We start from the raw sequence: 20,379 nt of genomic DNA, 5'->3' as shown, positions 1-20,379 counted from the left end.
GTGCCTCAGCTGCACAGTCTCTAAAATGAGGATGATAATAACATGGGGTTGCTGGGGGATTCGATGGTCGAACCATACGAAACCAGCTTTGATCGTTTCAAGATGCTCAAATATCAGCAGTTTTGTCTACTTCAGCCTAACATCTAGTAAGTACCTAGGACAGTGCCTGGCACCTAGTAAGCGTTTAATCACAATGGCCAGAAGTTGCTCCTTACAGTGTGTAAGATCCCGTGTTCAGCATTCTTCATGGAAACCTCCTTTCACCCTCCCAGCTACCCTGTCAGGCAGGAATTACTATCATTCCCATTTTATGGATGAGGAACAGAGAGGCGCAGGGAGATGAAGCTGCACCGCAGACAGCTGACTGCTGGATGGGGCCTTGAACCCAGGCTGGCCAAGATCTCGATAGGTCTTAGCAATTCCTGGGGAGCCTCACTCTGTCATCCTGAGCTCCGGCCTACAAGGGTTCCAATTCTGCCTAGGACAAGGGGTGCTCCTTTTCACCCCTCAGCCCAGCCGGTTTGCAGGGCACCGCGCAGCCCACCGGCCCGCCGCTTACCGCCTCCGTTTTTCTGGCACAGGTAGGGGAACCTCCAGATGTTGCCGAGGCCCACGGAGAAGCCGATCTGGGCCAGGATGTACTGCAGCTTGCTGTTCCAGGCCGGCCGGTCCTCGGCGTCCAGCTCCTCCTCCACCGCTGCCTGCTTGCCGCCTACCCCGCCCGCCACATTCAGGATGCTTTGCTTGTAGTCCACGGGCTCCTCGAGGGCCAGCAGGTCGGCCACCGACTCCGTGACATGCTCATTGCTGTGCTCGCGCTGGGTCACCTTGCTGTTCTTTGGCATCGGTGCCACCGGGGCCACGCTGCCCTGCTGCCCGGCACACAGAGAAGGTGGGACTCGGCTGTTGTCAGCTCCTTCTCATCCGGGACCTGTGAAGTGGGGCAGGCAAGAGAGGGTTAGCTGGCCAGACCAGAGAGGCGGGAGACTCAGGTGGACACAATCAAGTCAACTCCTTGTCATGCACATGGAGCTGGTCTGTGGCATGGAATACTGAGCTGGCCTTCCTCCCCATCAGGGGTGCCCACTGAGGAACCTGAGGTCTGCAGACTCAGTTTCCCCCCAGGTCTTATCTGAGCATCAGTAGAGGGCAAGTCTAATGAGGCAGAAGAGGCCACAGCAGACACCAAACCCAAACCCAAGGTCAGACACAGAGCCTTGCTGTCTCTCATCAGAGCAGATCCAAGTGCTCACGACTGACTGTGCAGAGGCCCCACTACCACTCGGGCCTCCTGCTCCCAGGGTTGAGCAGGTTGGGCCAAGGCCAAGGCCAAGGCCAACCCCACTGGTTCTTATGAGCCTAAAGCACCTGGTGGGACCCAGGGAAGCCAGCGGCTGCCTTCTCTAGAGTCCTTCCACTCAAAATGTCACCATGGGCCCGCAGCATGGCAGGGGCTGGTTAGAAATGCAGAGCGTCAGGCTCGCTCCAGCCCCGCTCAGCCTTTCTCTGTACTTTTGCAGGGTCCCCAGGTGATTCAAAGGGATATTAACATGGGGGGGGCTATTTTTCTCACCATGGGGCCCCTGGACACCAGCCCCTGTGGCCCCTTCGTCCCCAGGCAGGAGCGCTGACCAGGCTCAGGGTTCTGGCACCAGAGTCCTGGAGGTGTGTGCTCAGTGCCAACAAATCCTGGGTCATCGCTCACCGATGACATTATCTGAGGGCCATCGCAGCCAAGAGCGGCTCTCCATCCTGCAGGGACAGTTTTATAGCAGACAGTGTCTGCTCCCCAGGGACAGTGGAGGGGGCGGGGGTGGCACCTTCCCCGCCATTCCTCATCCATCTTCCCTGCTTCCCCATAGAGAAATAAAGCCCCCAGGAAGTGAGCCCTTTGAAGGACCCAGCATTCTGCTCTATTTCAAAGCCCTTCCTCGTTAGGGGGAGGTCAGAGACTTTTAAATTAAACTCATGGACACATGGCCTGCAGTCGCCCTGCGTCTTTCTAGGGACGTCAATTGCCCTGCACTTTCATTACTTAACTGAGCGGCGCACTGCCTCTGGAAGCCGGCTCCCGTCTGTGGTCCTCAGACGGACGCCTCAACCACATAGGCAAGGGTGCCTTCCCCGCTGGGCTTCAGATGCTGATGAAACTGGGAAGCCTGGCAGATGGGGACAACTGTCCACGCTGGTCTGTAGGGTTAGCCAACCCTCCCAGGCCAGACCTTGGGACACATCACCAGGTGACACTTCCCTGTCCTCTTCATCCAAGGGGATAGTGAGTCCTTAGTGACAGCCCTCTGCCACCCCAGGAACAGTCAGGGTCTTGGGCTTTGGAGTGACCGTAACAGAGCCACCTGCCTAGAAGACCCCAGAATTCCCTAGAAAAAATGCAGCTCTCTGTCGGGTCTCCCCAGTGTGTCAGCTGACTGTCCCATTGTGTCCTGAAAGTGCCCCAAGGAGGGACTGTGTGGCTGTGGGCCCTCCAGCCCTCGGCCTCCCTGGGCTGCTGCACAATCAAATGGCGCCCCAGGGCACTTGGGGAGGCAGGTGTTCATGTGGGGCTTCCAGGATAAGCCCTGCTCCCCCCCCGCAACCAGCAGCAGGTCCCTGTCCCTAGGCACTGACAGGGAGTGGACCTAAGGCGCCTGCAATGGCTGTTGTCTAGCTTCCCCCCTCTCCTACAGCTGACACAGAGAATTTGTATTAACACTGGACAGGGGAGAAGGGTCGGGGTCCCACTGGACACCGCGTGGGCAGGGCGCCTCAGTGCAGAGTGCGTCTCCCGCTTTCCGGCTGCAGCAGGGTCTGATCAGAGCGACCTGCAGTGCATTAGGTTTGATTTACTGTGCACCCTGCCACAACGGGAAAAAAGCAAGGGGTGTTCCGCAGGTCTGCAGAATTTATCTCGATGCTGACTCCATACACAGCCCCATGAGTGGCAGCTCTGGTCACCAACATGAGAAAGGGCTGGGGGTGGGGACACTTCACTTTCAACTAGGAGGACTCAAGGACAAAATCAGCAGGCTGTGGTAAAGCCTGAGATACCACAGCAGCATCACAGGAAACAGCTCAACAGGAAAGGCTTCTTTCTCCCCAGACGGCACCGCCCTCACCCTGGGCGAGCACCCTGTGTTGCAGGGTGGGGTCCAGGGGCCTCCAGTACTGGCAGCTCTGCAGGACACTTCACCGCGAAGGCTGAGGCTCGGGGCTGGGCTGCGGTATTGGCTGGAACCTTCCGTGCTCAGTGAATGTGATCAGGTGACAACCCCTGAGTCTGACACTTAAAACATGAAGGCTCGAGGGACCCTAGCACCATTCTCAGTTTACGTATGAGGCAGCAGAGGCCCAGAGAGAGCACGCCAACAGCCTAAAGGCACGGGGCCAGACCCTGGGGGACGAGCAGAGGACGAAGGCGGTGGTGGCGAAGATCAGGGACTTTGAAGCCAGACAGGCCCGGGTTTGAGTGCTCCCGTTTCATTCATTCATTCACTCATTCCCTGAGTGCCTCTGCTCAAATGTCCCCTCTTCAGGGATGCCTTTCCGGACCATAAAATGGCAGCCCTCCAGGTCCCAACCCCTCAGCCCACCCTGCGCTCTGTCTACAGCAAGTACCACCACCGGCCCTTCGATGTCTTTTCCTTTCTTTCGTGCCTGGCCCTTCTACAAGAAGTATGAATTCCACAAGAGGAAACACTCAGCGTACTCCCTGCACTGCTGCATGCCATGCACCTAGAAGAGAGGGAAGGCAGGCACGGCTCACGGGTCTCCTCACTCCGGTGCCCTCTCCATGATTTTAAAGGGGAGGTGGCACCAGCAGTGACTTGGAACAGCCCTCCCTCCCCACCCTACCTGCCACCTGGAGTCCCTGTGCTGGCGAAGGTCAGCTTTCAGACCAGCGCACGGGAATCCAACGCGTGCGCAGCCCATGACCCCGAAGCATGACCTGGAACAAGCACCAGGGTCAGCGAAGGACCCAGGAGGGGAGCCAGCCATGATCCAGGTGTCAGGAGGTCGGTGGGCTGCTGGGCCTGACCCACCACCAACCAACTGCGCAAACTGGCAGACTGGCATGGTAGCCCCGACCTCTGGGGTCTCGGTTTCACTGCATGTGAAATGGGGTGGTCTGGGTGACCTCGGAGGCCCCCTTCAGCTCTGCATATATCCGGTGAGTGCCCCCTTGCATTCGGATGACAGGGAGCCTGGCGTGCTCCGGGCTCTAGCTGCTGCAGGCTCTTGAGCCTGTCTGTCACGCCACCTTCATCCCCTGAGGGCTCGCTGGGACACTCTGATAGCCAGCCCAGCTGTAGTAGAATTCCCCCCGGGGGTGGCTGGGAGGTTGCTTTTGGGAACAGCACATAAGGTGCCATTCCATGGCATTCTCTGAAAGGGACGCGTCCGTTACTCAAAGCGCAATGCAGAGGGGCTGGAGGCCCAGGAAGCCTTGTGCCAGTCTGTCACCTAGCAACCAATGGCTCACAGCTCAGAAGAGCGCACGTGAGGGAGGCAGGACTGAGCCACGGAACTGTGCATCTTCCTAAAAAGAGAAAAAAAACACCGACTAGGAGGCAGACAGGGAAAAACATCTCCTGTCTGGGGGCGGAGGGCTTCACAACAACTTTTCAAGCACAGCTCTCAGCCAGTACCTCAAGGGGTGTGGACGGCTGCTCGCCCCAGACCAGGCGGCACTGGAGCCCCTCCGCCCCACATAGCCAGGGCCCTCTGAGCACCGACTGCCTCCTGGGGTTGGGGGTCTCTCCCTTGGAAAGGTCGTACCGTGTAACTCAAGGGAACCACTTACTTTCCAAGTCAGACCCCTGGGGAGCTGAGTAGAGAGGCCACATCTTCAGGAAAGCAGGCAGCCAAGGTGGCCAGACCCCGAGCCCCATGGGGCAGGCCTAGCTAGCTGCCCTCGGGTCCCTCGGCCCTGGAAGGAGTACTCTGCATTCTTAAGTGCAAACCTCTGCATCAGGGAAGCCAAGCAGTGAACAGACCCCAGACTCCCAGGCCCTCAAAACAAGGTCCAATGCGAGATTAACTCGGGCTGAGAAGGAAGCGAGGTTGGGGCCCTCTCTCCCCAAGAACTTGACAGCTTCCTGATTTCCGCGTGACAAGCCATTTTGGCCCCAACAAATTCTCCTAATTACCTCAGAGCCTCTGGGCTTCCACTGAGCCCAAAACAGGTCACTGTGATCAGAGACACAAATTGTCCTCCAAATTATTTTTAATTGTTTTACTGAAACCTCGGGCAGTCACCTGGAGCAAACTGCTGCTGGCAGGCCCTGGCCTTGACCGGGTGGCTGCTCTCCTTGGGTTTCCTCACCCAGGACACCCAGGCAGGGACACGAGCATCATTCTTGACCTCTCCCTCCTGCATCCTCCAACCAAAAGTCACTGAGTCCTGTCAGCAAGCTCAGATCTGCCCTCTTTCCCACCCCTCATCTCCGGTCCAGACCCTCCCTCTGCTGGATGCCTGCAGCAGGCTCCCAGCACACTTCTCCTCTAGGCCTTCGGAGGCAGCTTTTTGAAATGCCACGTGGCCTGGCGCTGACTTGCTGTGGCATTTACAGCTCCTCTCCCGGACCCCCGCCCACCCTCCACTCCCGCTGCCTACTGAAGCCTCCCGTCTTTGGAGGTGGTGAGGCTCAAGGTCCACCGTCTGGCCTCCACGACACCGTCTGCCATCTCTAAGTGAGAATGAATGTCCTTTCTTTCCCCTTCTCAGCCCGCTCCTTGGAATGCTCTTCTGTGCTTTTACCATCTGGCTTTCTAGTACAGCTGGCTGTTTCCACAGCTGATTCCTTTCCTGAGTGCCATGCCCGACCCACACAGGACGGAGTATGGCACTTGACGAATGTCCCAGGGTCCCTGCCTTCCCAAGAACCACCTGCTGCTGCCGATGGTGCAATCTATCCCCTGCCTTCCCCTCTGAAACACAGAGGCGGGCCTGTCAAGCTAACAGATCTGATGAGGGAGCCGGCTGCACCTCCAGGAAAACTGTGCACCCAGCTGGGGTGGGGGACTCTAATGGAGCATAGCCCCGAAGCACATGTGGGGAGGACCCCAGGACTCAGAAGCCAGCTTTCTGTTCCTCATGCATCTGCAAAACAGGGAACAGGGCTTACCTACCAACTGTATCTGGTTACCACATGGATGGGAGGGGAAAGAAAATGAAAGGCTGATTGAGAAGCCAAATAAACGGAACGGTCATCTCTCACTCCGCTTCGCAGATTTGTGGGGTCTGAAACCACCCTTGCTTCTGCAAGGCCACGTCCCGGTGTCTTACTATGACATGTGCTCAGGGAATGAAATGAATGAACTGAATGAGCGGATTGATGACCTGATGCTCGAGCTCCCCAACTTCTCTCGAGTCTGATGTAATTCCCAGCTTCAACTCTGTTCCCATTTGCAGCTGCGATATTCTGATCTCAGGAACACCAGATGCCCACGGATGCCCCGAGCGACAGTTCAAAGCTAAGGCCTGACTATTGCTCACTGACTGTGGGCTTCTTACAAAGGAGCTACTCTTCTCTGCCCCACTTTCTCCACTTTGTAGACAGCATCCACCCTCCCCACTGGGAAACAAGCACCGGATGGGCACAGGCTCGGCCCCGAGTGTCCCAGGGGCTGGGGGGACAGGTCCAAACAACAGCTTAGGCACAGGAGCCAGTGCGCCCTCCACGGCGCAGCTCACCTCGCCGTCCCATGTTTCTGCATGTTCTCTGCAGTCGGTATTCTGTTTTCTCCGTCAAGAGGAAGGGAAGCAAGAAAACGGGCAGATGGTGGGGAGGGGTGGGGGCAGGAATGGGCACCGGAAAATGTGGGCAGGCCAGTGCCAGCCCAATCTTTTGGTTTAATTTCACTGCTTCACGTGGGCGAAATACGTGCCCAGTGGGGAGGCAGCGAGACCAGTACCACGGCCGCCCCACAGACGCAAGACCTGTGCTGGAGTCTAGGTGCTGAGGGGACTTCTGCCGGCACAGCGGGTGTGGTGATAGCGACGCTGACAACAGCGGCACGCAGGCAGCAGCTCCTGAGGGCGGACTCTGGAGCAGCCACCATCTGCTCTGACCCACCACCAACGGCGTGAGGTTGGTGCCACTATCATGCCCATCGACAAACGAAGCAGTAGAGGCTCAGAGGGATGAACGACCTACATTCCATGGACCTTCAGGCCCTTTGATGCTGGCACTTTCTGGAACTTACTGGAAAGGGCCAATGGAAGGTTTTTACCCAACCAGGTCCCCACAGCCTGCTGACCAACAGCCAATCTGAGGCATCGCTGACTGGGCATCGCGTCCTGACTTGAAGATGGGACAATGCCCAAGTATGCATCTTGGAAGTGACGCAATGAGGCGCAGTCGGGAAGTGAAGGCCCTGGGTCCCCACCGACCACCTGGCTCCAAAACCACAATGCTGTCACAGAAGGGTCATGGGCTTTGGACCCGGAAAACCTGGAGTTGAGTCCTGGGGCATCTGATTAGCTGTGAGTCTTCGGGAAAGCACCCAACCTCTCTCAGTTTCCGCTCCTGGCTCTGAAATGATGGGGATGGGGCTCCGACCTCCCAGGGTGGCATGGGGATAAAATGAGATCACACAGAGGGCACACCACAGATCAGCACCAGGTTCATGTGAGAACACGGTGGGGTGGGCTCAACTAGGAACAGAAGTGTACCCACCCCCTGTTCTGCGGTATCCTGGCCCCAACGTGGCACAACAGCAGGTGCCTGAGGACGTTGGGGCTGGCAGCAGGATGCAGGAGCTCGGGGCTCCAGCAGACCCTCTGCTTCCCTCTTGGGCTGAAGGAGAATGGAGCCCAAAGACCCCTGTGAACTAGAGATTCTGCTGAAATGTAAATATGGGATTCTGAAAATCCCTCTCCATATCTCTCCCTCCTTCTCTCCCTCCTTCCTTTCCTCTCCTTCCTTGACAAATATTTACGGAACACTAAGCATGATCCAGGCCCTAGCAGGGCAGAGAACCAAGCAAATAATGTTCCTGCCCTGTGGAATCTATATTCTAGTGCAAAGGGACAAATAAATCAATAAATATATAATTAATAGTGTACAGGAATACTGGAATATACTGTATCTATAACATATGTAAAGATATCAGATAAATATGTAATAGAGAGTAGGAGGGGATGGAGTGAGGCAGGGATGCTACAATATACAGGGGGTTGGGCAAGCAACTCTGAATGAGGCCTGGTAGAGCCATGTGGATATGCTGGGAAAACACCCAGGGCAGCACTAACAGGAAGTGCAAAGGCCCTGAGGCAGGACTGGGCACATCTGATGAGTAGAAGGACAAGAAGGGGCCCCATGCCTAGAGCATCCTGAGCAAAGGAGAGGGGGAGGTGCTGAGACAGGGGCCAGCCGGAGCCCCGAGCAGGCAGGACTCAAGGGCCACAGAAAGCACTGGGGGTTTGCTTTCAAGGCAAACGGGAAGCTGCTGGCAGCTCTCAGGCAGGGGAATAAGGGGACCCATCTGTATTAAAAGGGATCACTGTGTACAAGGGAAGAAACAGGGAGGGTGGGTAAGAGAGGATGGGGACCCAGGCCAGGCTGTTAGATGAGGTCTAGGATTCACAGGGAGAAGTACACGGATGACTCGAGGGCACTGAAGGGCGCGCCAGGGCGCAGGCAGGCAGACTGTCCCAATTTGGAAACCAGAGTATTTTTAAAAATCAGATGTGAAAATAAAAAGTCCAGGAGTGACAAGTGAAGGCCTCACTCTCCTTCTCTCATTCACAGGAGGCCCTGGGTGGTGACAGATGGGTCCTCACGGCATCTGCCGCGATCCTCTGACCTGAATTCCCTTAAAGCCACTTCTTTTCTCTTGTCTCAGACAGAGAGAGACAGAGACACAGAGGACGCCGAGGGTGTCCAATTACTGGAGTTACCCACCAGACTGCTGAAGAGCACTTGAAGAAACAGCGGTGAGGAACCCTTAATTACAGCCCACCATGATGCCTCTTTCCTGAGAACCAGAAACGTTTGTCTGCTTCCTCGCCAGCCTTCAGGGCAGCTTCGTGAAGGGCTGGGCAGAAAAGCGCTCCTATCAGGCCCGGTCGCAGGACACAGCGAAGGGAGCAGGCATCTTTGAAGACCTACTATGCTTACATATGTTATGTATCCCCCACCAACTCGGGGTGAACTATTGTTCTCCTTTTACAAACGAAGATGCCTGGGCAAGATAAATATCAGGTGCAAGATTACCCAGCTATGCCCTGGCCAAGTGGCTCAGTTGGTAGAGGCATCGTCCTATGCATCAAAAGTCTGCAGTTCGATTCCCCAGTCAGATTGCATGAGGGAGGCAACCGATTGATGTTTCTTTCTCTCTCTCTCTCTCCCTCCGCCCCCCTCTCTCTAAAATCAATAAACATATCCTCAAGTGAGGATTAAAAAAATTAAAAAGATGACTCACCATAAAGGGGGAGAATGGGGAGTTGAACCGGTGTCTCCGACTCTGCAGCCCACATTCTTTCTGATACACTAGAGCTTTCCAGTCCTTTGCATGCCTGACCCACAGAGAGGAGCAAACTGGCATGGCACACTGGGGCACATGGAGGGGGCTCCAGCACCCTAGGCAGCTCCAGGCTACTCCAAAGGATGAAGGTATCCTGCCTACTGGGCCACATGCCACCCACCTGTGGCACCGGTTAGGAAGTTGCCCAACGTACCAAGCCGAGTCGAAAAGCATTCACCTGAGTCTCATCCAGCAAGCCCACAGTGGGACGAGTGCGGCCCCCACCATTTGTCCCTGGGGTCAGGAGCCTCCTCAGCTGGCCGGCTCCTTTCCCAAAGCCAATGGCATAATGCAATATGGGGAACTGGTCAAGGAGATTTCTCCCAGCTGTTCTAAAGGAGTCCCCAGGTAACCAGCAGGCAGGGTGTCTCAGCAGCGTGCCAGGACCGTGGACAGCGCCCGCCAGGCCACTGGGGAGCCACTGCCATATTGCCCAGTGCAGGAGAACCCCCACTCTGTCCTGTAGACACACGGGGGAGGAAGAGGCCCATGTCCTCACTGAATATCCACCTGGAAACACCTGAGGAAGCCACTCCACCAGGTGAGTTCACATCTCTTGAAAGGTAGTGTTATCAAACAGCACGCCCCACCTGGAGTGGGGTTTAAAACCACAGGAGCCTAGGTGTCTTGTAATTAAAGGGACCATGCAACCAATAGGAATTAGGGGTGTGCACCAATGAATTCTGTTTGCAACTAAAATAGGTAGCAAATTAGCGGTGCACAGAATCCAGCAGAAATTATAATTAAACCAGCAGTTAGAAATGATGGACTACAGTGAGAGGAGACTTATCTTCAAGTGAGCCCTGAGTCGGCTCTGGAAGGCAGGGTGGCAGCTCGGTGGGATCAGCACAGCTGGTGAGGTGACCCCAGGCCGGGGAGTGGGGGCATGATTTCCCGGGGCCCTATGCTTGCCCGAGGGGCCACAGAGCAAACAGGCCTGCATCTCACCTTCCAAACTGGGGACTCGGGCTGCCCGGGACTCACCTGACTCAGAATCATTCCCTAAGGGATACACCTGGTTCTGAACATGAGGATAATGTCGTCCAGTAATCCAGCTTGCGCCTGAGCTCCCGTTCTCACGAGTTTCCTGTACACCGTGAATATCTAATTATGGTTTTTAATACTTGGATTTATTCATAGATGAACAATGTTCATATTTTTAAAATTACTCGTGCTGGGGTCAGGGGCGGGATTATCAAGGGGCTCCATGTCCACAAAATAGCTTCCTGGGGGGCAGGGGTGTCTGGGAAGAACACCTTGTGTCCTGGGGGCGGGGGCAACATTAATGCTTCCAGTGCAACTATCCACCCTCACGTACAGGAACTTCCCGCCGAGATCAAGGGTGGTTTGGAGGTGCTGGGCAGGCTAGGGCAGTGTGGGGCCTGTTCCTCCGGGCATGGTGATTTACTTCTCAGAGAGAGAAGAGATGGAGAGAGGCACACGCCAAGTTTCCCAGAACTGCCAAGGATGCAAAGTGGCAGAGCCCTGAAGGTGAGGAGGGTGGGCTCTCCAGGGGACGAGCTTGGGACACAAGCAGCGTCCCTCGTCCCTCGGAGCAGCTGATGCGGGCAGCTGCTGTAAATAACCGTGAAGCATTCGGGATCTCACTGGGAACTGCTGTGAGTCGTCCCTGGCTGCCGCTCTCCAGCAGAGAAACCCGACACACTAGAGTTCCCACCTGACTCTGCAGATGCAAAAGTCCTCCCTGCAACATCCAGCCTGCTCTGACTCTTCCCCTCACCGCTCCAGCAGCAACCCCAGACCTGGGCAAACTGTGAGGGAATGAGGTGGGGGGGGGCAGTGAGAAGTCAGGGAGAGAAATGCAGACGTGACAACAAAGCACCCAGATGCAGCCTGGAACCTTCTTCCGGGTGGATTCCAACCCACATGGAACCACGGACAGCGTTCCCCAAACCTTGCGAGTGGAGGTCTGTTCATTCTCTACCAGCTTCCCACTGGCGGAGGCTCACTGCCTCCTTTCTCAGGGCTTGAGCTTCGAGAACGCGAACCGTGGGCTTAGACAAACCTCGTGTGGGTAAATGCCTAGGGTCCAGCAAGCATGTATAAAGGACATAGGATGGAGACATATCACATCAACATCAAGAGCACGAAGTTTAGAACCTGACAGGCCAGAGTTCAAACTCTCAGGGTGCCAGACACCTCTTGGATGACCTTGACCAAGTTATTCAACCTCTCTGAACCTCAAGTCCCACATCTTCAAAACTGCCGAGCGCAGTATCTGTCTCCTGGGATGGAGTGAAGATTAAACAAGATGGTGTATGAATAAAGCACTTAGCACAGCGCGGAAGCCTCCATGAAAATCTGCATATTAGCGCTGGGTGCCAAGTGCGGCGTGAGCTGTCGGACTCCAGAACTGCACCCGCCCCTCTGAAGAGCTCACGAAGCGGGCATTTCCCCACAGTCTCTGTCCTGAGTGTGGGAGAGCGCACTAATGCGGATCTGCCCGTGGAACTGAGCTTTTGTCCTTGGAATGCCGGGGCCACCAGCTAAGGGAGGCCGATGGGAGACTACCTTGCAGGGGCTGAGTGACAATTTTCGTTTTCCTATCCCAGAGCTCCAGATGTGCAGCCGTGATGACTTCTTGCAGCCCAGCCTGGGAGCGAGTGATAACTCAGACCTGGTTCTAGGAAAAAAAAAAAAAAGCCCAAATTCATCTTCCCTTTAAAGTATTTTGCTGCTTATCTTAGCAGCTTTAAAGGGATTAGTGATGAATCGTCCTCCTGCAACTCAGCCAGACAGGAAAGGGGCCTGAGGGAAGGGAAGGTGCCCAGGGAGAGAGGCCTGCTTCTCAGAATCCTCTCACCTCTGTCCCTAGCACCCTAGGAGTTTGCCAGATCGCATGGGAAGGGCGTTGATTTCCAGGGTGCACACACTCCCCCCCAAATGCATGCAAACACACGCACATGTTTCCAGGAGCAAACTGGAGTCCCCTGGGTCCGCAGACCTTTCTTGCTGCCCTGGGGATTCCCTTATTTCCTCCACTCTTGAGCAAACACATTCTAGCTCAGCACCAAGTCTAGACACACTCCAGAGGAGGGAGCCAGGGGCCTGGGATCCTTCAGGGCAGGCAAGGGACACACTCCTTCCCTCTCGGGAAAGGCCGGCCTCACCTCTCCAGGACAGCAGTCTTGGAGCTTCCAACTCCACTACAGATGGGACAGGTGGGGAGCGGGATGGCAAGACCAGATCAAAGGGCAGGGACCCCTGAAGTCCACCCAGCAGGTGCCACAAGTTGGGACCGGGCCACAGCCATGAACAATGCTCAGGAGTCAAGGTCTCTGTGGGAGCCACTGCAGTCGTCCCAGGGCACCCGCAGACCCAGCACAGGCTTGCCCACCACCCTCCCCTACAGCCAGGCCCTTCCTCAGGCTTCCCTGTTCAGGGTCTCCTGGGGAGAACTGAGGGGCAGAAGTAGGTCAGTTTGCAGCTGAGCTGCAGGGTCCTTCTCAACCACGAGTGAAGCCCCACCACTTCCTTTTGTCTCTACCCCCTCTCACACCAAGGAGTGAGGGCAGGGAGAGAAAGAACACTTCCGGGTAAGGCCCAGGAAAAAAGAGGTGGGGAACTCACATTTAACCACAATGGCTCATCTGCTACCTGTCCGTACTGGGCTCCAAATGAGCCTGCGGCAAAGGCACCTCAGGCATCCCTGGTTTCCCGCCGAGGAAGCCCAGGCTCCAGAGGTAAAGAGGCTCGCCCAAGGTCACCCTCCTGGCACATGGCAGAGCACTGGGCCATGTGACCACAACCATAGAGCCTCGCCCGAGGCCTCCCCCACCCCAGCCCCACCCCGGCCCTGCCTGCCCTTCCCAGGGCTCATGGCTCGAGGACCCTTGCCCAGGAGCCAGGCAGCCTGAGTTCCGCTTAGTTCCCCCTGAGGACTTGCCCACCCCTTACGCTGGCATCAGGGGCCCCCAACGCTGGCCATTCCCACTCGCAAGTCCTGGTACCGAATTCCATTCAACTCACAAGCAGCGGAGGCAGTTCCGCGTGTGACTCAGGCCCAGCCAGCTCACTCCAACCAGGGCGGGTGGCACGATTTGCCTCCTGCACTGAGTCACCTCCAGGCTACGGATTCGCTGACACTCACCACCTACTTAGCCACAGCTGCTCCATTCGAGAAAAAGCCAGCAGAGGAGCTGAGCCTCTGATGGTCCCCGTCAATGGGCCACAGCCAAGGACAACCAGGTGTGACCTCAAAGCCCTTCCTGCCCAAGTGCTGGGTCCACCTCACCAGACCACTGACAATGTACGCATGGCCCGAGACACAGGAAGCCCCCGTGGCTAACGTCTGCACACTCTGACCTTGCTCTCCAGACGGACGGCCGTCCATCAGTGCACCCTGCACAGCCTAACAGGACCTAACTAAAGTTTTGATTGATTTTTTTTTTTTTGAGCCATTACAAGATCTTCTTAGTTTCTAGAAGTTCCTGTTAACAAGGGCCAGTGCCCTCGAAAGATCTCCCCAACCCCACCTGCTCGTGTTCACAGCTGAATTGCCCCAAATATAGTTCTGGTTAGAAATTTCCTAATCCAAAGAATTCGTTATAATATTTACCAAAGGAAAGAGGAGTGGGATCAAGTTTTTTGTTGTTGTTGTTTTGTTTTTTTTAATACCTCTTGACAGAGACTAGGTCCTCTAACCCGACCTCGGGTTTCTGACACTTGGAGCCCTGAGAGGGCTGTTTGGCTTTAAAAGGAAACAGCAGGCTTCCGTCCACGCGGCGGCAGCGCCCCTGGAGTACTGCGAGCATCGCTAGAGAGCCGAGCCCCGCGCGCACAGGTATAAACGAGTCAGAGGCCTCTCTTCCGAGAGGACACCCCCCCTCCACCTGTACTCCGCGCATGTTCCCCATCACCGCCATTCCGATCCCAGATACGCTTCCCTAGAGGGAGGATAGGCTTCCCGCTAGCTCCGAATTCAGCGAGGATCAGCCCCAGAACTAGGGATTAAATATTCATCTCGGGCGTGAGTGCTCTGATTCTCCTGTCAATGATACCGTCAAGGTCACGGGCCTAAAGCCTAGCGGCTCGGCTGGGGTCTCCAGCAGCGCAGGAGCCTCCCCGCGGAACTGCGCCCTGGGCGCGCAGCTCCAGGCGAGGAGACCCGCCGGGCCTCCACCCCGCAAGCCCCAGGCGCTTGTCTCTGCAAGTCTGCCCCATTTCCTCCGGAGTTCTTGGGCCCATCAGAGCCCCGGAAGCTGGCGTCAGGTGTCCAACTCGTGAGCACGGACCTAGGCACCCCCGAAACGCCGGAGGAGCGCGGCCCCAGGGCTCCGTCGCCAGGCAACGGAGGCAGGAGAGGGGGGAGGAGCCCAGGCCCGCGCAGAGCCGGGCGGATGAACGAGCAGCGCCGCCTCGCACCCGGGTTCTTAGGCCTTCCTGGCTGGGGCGGCGCTGGAACAGCTAAAGTTGCAGTGGCTGACCTGGCAAAGCCAGGCAGGGCGCGGCCCGCGACTCACCTGTCCCGCGTGGACCGTCGCGCGGACTGGACCCCTGCACTCCCGCGGAGCACCTGCGGTCCCCAACGGGTGGCGGGCGCACGGCCCCTCCCACAGTCAGCCGGAGTGTGGTGGCCACGGGCAGGGGCCGGGGCTGGGAGGGGACCCGGAGCCTCGCTCCCGCGACTCTGCTCGCTTCTCGCTCCCTCTCTCGCCGACGGTCCCGGCCCAGCTCCCGCCCGCGGCTCCCTCAGTGCTTTGGGGAGCGGTCCGGGGACCCAGGTGCCGCGGCAGAGGGAGCGCGTGGGGCTGCAGAAGCCGGAGCCTAGTGCCACCTTCCCTTCGCCCTGGTCACGCCGGGCTCTGCGGAGCGGAACGAAGCTGGGCGGAGCGCAGCGCGCACTGTTCCCTCGCTTTCCGAAAGGCCACCCTGGCGGCGGGGCGCCGTGACGCAGGCTTGACTCACGCGCGGGGCCCGCGTCAATGCGAGGCTTTGGGGCTGCGAGCGAGGCTCTGATGGCCGACGCAGGCGGAGGGGCGGGGGTGGGCAGAAGGAGGGACAGGGGCTGCTCAGGGCACCAGCCTCTTGAGGCCTCTCACCAAGGAGCTCAGACCCTGGAGAGGAGTCCCCACGGCTTCTGCCCTCAGAGAGGAGTCGGGCCCCAATAGCCGAGGCCCTCCTGAGTCTTGGGCCTCCTTTCTTCACCTTTTCAGGCCCAGCCCTTTCGGCCCTCCTTCATGATCTCAGTCGCACCCAAAGTGCTCGTTCCCCCTGCCCTGGCGACTTGCACCTTCCTGCCTTCTCTCCCTCTCCTCTCTCTCGGAATGCCTCTTCCGCTCTGGGGCCCTCCCATCCTGCCTCCAGCAGGACCTCCCCGCTGTGCAGTTCAGCTCCTCAACATGTCCCTCTTCTATTGGGCTCCTACTGAAGGTGCTGCAGGGATTGAGATCACGGAGATGGTGGTGGGAAACCTCTGGGAGAGGCAGAGTGGGGTTTGCCCAGCAGCCACAAGACAAGGCAGAAGGACGGAAGACTCTAGAAGATGAGGAAAGTGGGGGGCAGTGAGGGGAGACTGGGCTCTAGGAAGACCTTATGGATGAGGTGAGACAGGATCCTGGCCTCAAAAGGTGGAAGGAGAGAAGGGTGACCCTGTGGAGGGCACAGCCCAACAGAGCACAGCTACAAGAGCGTGGTGGTGTGCAGGGGGAGTGACCGCCCAAGCTGGAGCAGGGGTGAGGTAGGGAGGTAGGCTCCATGCTCCAGGGCCTTGGAGGGCTGTGTGTGGAGTCTGGAATGAATCATCTCTGCTCTAGAGGACATGCTCTCCTGGAGCAGAAGAGGCATTCCAAGAGAGAGGAGAGGGAGAGAAGGCAGGAAGGTGCAAGTTGCCAGGGCAGGGGGAACAAGCACTTTGGGTGCAGCTGAGATCATGAAGGAGGGCCGAAAGGGCTGGGCCTGAAAACACCTGGCATGAGAGACAGGTGTTTGGGAAGAATGGGAGGGGTCAGGTGCCTCAGGTGTACTGAAAGGCAAATCTGGAGGTAGGACCATTGTTGTGAACTCTGCAGGCTCAGACTTTACCCTTGCTTTCTGACAAGGTGGCCTGCCAGCTTCCTGGATCCTGGCAAAAGCCAAGAGACTCCCGGGCCAGAGACAAAGGACTTTACTACTCAAGGCATGGCAGGCAGCTTGCACTTCCCAGTCAAGTCAGTCTACCTCAATGCCAAGACCATGGGAGGAGCCTGGGGCTGTGTCCAGGAGATACTCCATCAGGGGAACTCTGAGCTTAGGAAATCCCAACCTCCTACAACGGGCTTTGAGCAACCCTGCCCAACCTTTGCCCAGGATGTCATTATACCTATATTGTTATTATACTGGACAGCGAACAAACCTGTCCTCCACTGGGGAGACCCTATCTCCAGCTTCCAAAGCTGTCTGCAATGCAAACATCCTAAAAAGATAGTTCTGAAACAATAAGCCATCCGTGCCTCTTCTGAAAGCACAACTAGGAGCGCAGCCTTCTCAAGCTTGCAGTTTTGCCCCCCTCTTTAACAGGCACCCCCTCACCTCTAGCCTCATTCCACATTACCCTCCTCTGGCCTTCCCTGCAGCCCACTGCCGACACCGGCCTTCTCCAGCTCTCCGCCTGCCCACCCCGTCCTGACTCAGCCTTCCACCCCCTCGCCTCAGACCCTAATTCTTCAGGCCTCTCCTGACCACAGATAAGAATTCAGTCAGCCTCCCAGGTGGACATTTCTCCTGCTCAGTAGCCTTTGTCACAATTGTAGTTCAGTACCTAACAGTATGACAGCCCCCGACCCACCGCTGGTGTATACATTCCACAGGGCGGAGACCACGCCCAGCTTCAACACAGAACAGCCTCTCCATGAGGATTTTCTGAAAGAATAAATAAAGAATGGGTAGAAATGTGGCTATCAAGTCCAGGAGAATGGACTGGAGACAGGCTTGGGGTCATAAGCATAAAGGGGGTCGTGACCCAGAGAGAAAGAGAGCCCTCCAGGGAAGCGTGGAGAAGATAGTCGGGAGGACAGAAGCTGGCGCAGGGGGCGGTGCACAAGGGTCAGGGAACGGGACAGAGAGGACAAGTCGAGGGCTGAGAAGACCCAGAGGCGGTTGAGGAGGAGCAGGCAGTCCACGGTGTCCAGACCTGTAGACAGGTTACAGAGGAGGCCTGGAAGTTGTCCTTGCCAAAAGCACCCACGGGTGGTGGGCAGGGCACCATATGGAAGACCCTGAGAGGGCAACAGGAAGTAAGGCTTCCACCAGGAAGTCTTCTGGAAACTTCCAGCTCTCCGTGGACTATCTAGACCACTGATTCTGCCTTTTACCAGGCCTATAGAAATATATTTAAATTATATAGTTTTAATATCAACAGTATGAGGTAAGTACTATTAGTCTCGCCATCTTACTGATGGGGAAACTAAGGCTTAGTGTCTAAATAATCTCTCCAAGTCAGAGAGTAAGGTGCGTCCTGGTCCAAAGCCCTTGCTCTCAACCTTGACATTTAGGTCTGTATGATGTAGGTCTCTCTCCATTCTTCTACGCCCTGCCTACTATGTCAGAGTGTGAGGCTTAGAGGGCGGGGCCCTCTTCACTCACGCCCCCATGCCTCCCGCCCCCAGCAGCAGCTCAGCCCGAGCTTACAGGCCAGGCAGCCCCTCGCACCCGGGGGTGTCGGACACTGGTCACCTAAGTTGAGTCTGTGTTTCTGAGTATCTTAAGGCACAGATACTAAATAAGCTATGAGCTTGCCTTTGTTCTACGTGGCACAATTATCCATTTTTCCAGCATTTCCCCCCCAGTTCTTTGACCACACTCTCTCCAAGAAGGGAAGTCTGTGTCTCCCCCTTTGAAACTGGGCTCCGCAACTCCGTGAATGAGAAAAGTCCTGCCATGTCCGCTGTGTCTAGACCCAGGCCGTGAGCCCATGGTAGCTTGCATTCCTTCTCTCTCTCGGGATGCTTGCTCTTAGACCTAACTCCCATTCTGTGAGGAAGCCCAAGCTGCCCACGGAGAGGCCCATGCGGAGAGGAACTGAGGCCCCAGCCCTGGCTGTGCTCCTGACCTGCAGCCAGCCCCGCCACACCAGCCTTGGGAATGAGTCACCTTGGCAGTGGGTTCTCCAGACCGGTCAGGCCTCCCCAGCTGTCGCTGCATGGAACAGAGACAAACGGAGTCCTTCCTAAACGCCTGATCCACAGAAACCATGAGAGGGAAAAATAATTATTGTTTTAAGCCACTAACCTTTAGGGTGTTTTGTAACACAGCAGTAAGTAACCAGAACAGCCCTGTAATTGCTGAATAATTATGGAAGTAGCAAGCAGGTCTGGCCCACGTACTGCTCTCACACCTTTGAGAACCTCCCCACCCCTGACCTGGAAGCAGTAAAAGGGCCTCTGCCCACAGCAGGTGGTTGCAGAGACCCCATCCTCCTGACGAGTTGTGACAGATCAGCAAAGAGCATGAGCCAACCCTGCCCATTTAGGGCACAAAGCCCAAAGCGTAGCTGACAAGCCCCCATCCACCTCTGGTAGGGTGTAGCTGCAGAAGACATGCTAGGCTCACTGAGGTTCCTCGAGAGACATTACCCTGCTGTGGCCTCCCTGTGTGCGGTGGAATTTTACCTGCAGGAAGGGGCACATGCCAGGGTGACTCCCTGGGGGAAACGGACACTGGAAGCAAGAACTTGAGCCCTGAGTGTCTCCAGGGCTGGTCCACATCCCTGGCACTTCTGACTCCTTACTCCCCTTTCCTGCCCCAGGGCGATGGTCCTAACAAAAGGCGGTAAGCCCCCACTTGGCTACATCCTCTCACCAGTCCGCTGGAGTCACAGGCGGTAGTCACGGGTCCTGAGTCAGGAAATGAGTGGGAAAGTGAGGTCTCGGCCCTGTGAGGCTGGGGGACAGAGCAGCACAGTCCCTGCATGCACAGCGCGGTGGGTAGCACAGTGCGTGTGCGGTTCAAAGCTTGGTCCCTGTGGTTGTGGTTCATAGCCTCACCTGCCCCCCAAACCCCCGTACCAGCCAGGGACCCCTCAGGGCCAGAGGGTCCTCGCCTGTGAAATGGGAATAATAATAGTGCCCCCTTCACAGATGTTGACTAGTAAATGGGATTTTCCCAAGTGACACCTTTGTAACAGCCAGCCTGGCGCATAGTGAGGACCTCACACATGTCCACTCTTGCTGCTGTGATGAGGATGATAGTGGTGATGATGATGATGGTGATAGTGAGGGGCTGAGCCAGCAGCTCGAAGAGGCTGCTTCAGGCGAAGGCTCTTTGTCCTGGGGTCCTCTACAGAAGGAACAGAACTTCTTGCAAGCCAGGCTGTCCAGAGGGTCACCTGTCCAGACTTGAGCCATGTGGCGAGGAGGGAACAGAGAAGGGACTTCCCTGGGTAGGTGCAGGACACCGCCGGCAGCTGGCCCTCCTCACCTGACTCACCTGCTGTCAGCCTTGGGGCATGACAGCCCTACCTACCACTCAGAGCCCACCTGCTGCGGCCGACTCGCAGTGGTCAGGCTTTCAGATCCAACCGGATCACACCTGGGAAAGTCCTCGGGGCCAGTGCATAGGTAAGTCAGCTCATGGCTGCATCTAGGGCAGGAGTTATAAATCGGAGGACAGCTTGCAAGGTGTAAAGGAGCTAAGCAGCTTTCCTCTGTAGAGGCCAGAGCCTAACAAAAGCCCTGAAGCAGCCCCTGGAGGCAAGAAGACAACCACAACCTTCATCCAAATGAAGAGGGGACCTTGTTAGCACCTGTGGGGTGTGTTCAGCCCATTTTTGCTCTGAGTATTATGCTGCTTGGAAGAGGGAATAGGATTATCATTCTCTCTCTCTTGCCAAAGATTCAAGTAAGAATCTTTGTAGAA

The 20,379-nt window shown here is 56.6% G+C and overlaps 1 protein-coding gene across 2 annotated transcripts in view; it reads right to left on the bottom strand.

Annotated features, from left to right (window-relative positions):
* Nucleotides 1-15,602, bottom strand: part of SLC6A17 (solute carrier family 6 member 17) — a 43,566-nt gene extending 27,964 nt beyond the window's left edge. The window contains exons 1-2 of one of the 2 annotated variants that reach the window (XM_045203490.3): nt 15,009-15,602; nt 560-931 (exon numbers count right to left, since the gene is read on the bottom strand). In XM_045203490.3, the coding sequence (XP_045059425.2) occupies nt 560-845 (286 nt within the window). In that variant the 5' untranslated portion in view covers nt 846-931; nt 15,009-15,602. Of the gene's footprint in view, nt 1-559; nt 932-1,573; nt 1,594-15,008 lie in introns of those variants that run through there. The other variant, XM_045203491.3, reaches the window with a different exon arrangement.
* Nucleotides 15,603-20,379: the final 4,777 nt, after the last annotated feature.

This window comes from Desmodus rotundus, chromosome 12 (assembly GCF_022682495.2).
Source record: "Desmodus rotundus isolate HL8 chromosome 12, HLdesRot8A.1, whole genome shotgun sequence".
Lineage (NCBI taxonomy): Eukaryota > Metazoa > Chordata > Mammalia > Chiroptera > Phyllostomidae > Desmodus > Desmodus rotundus.
Note: the sequence above shows the minus strand (reverse complement) of the source record. Positions and strands in the feature narration are given on the sequence as shown.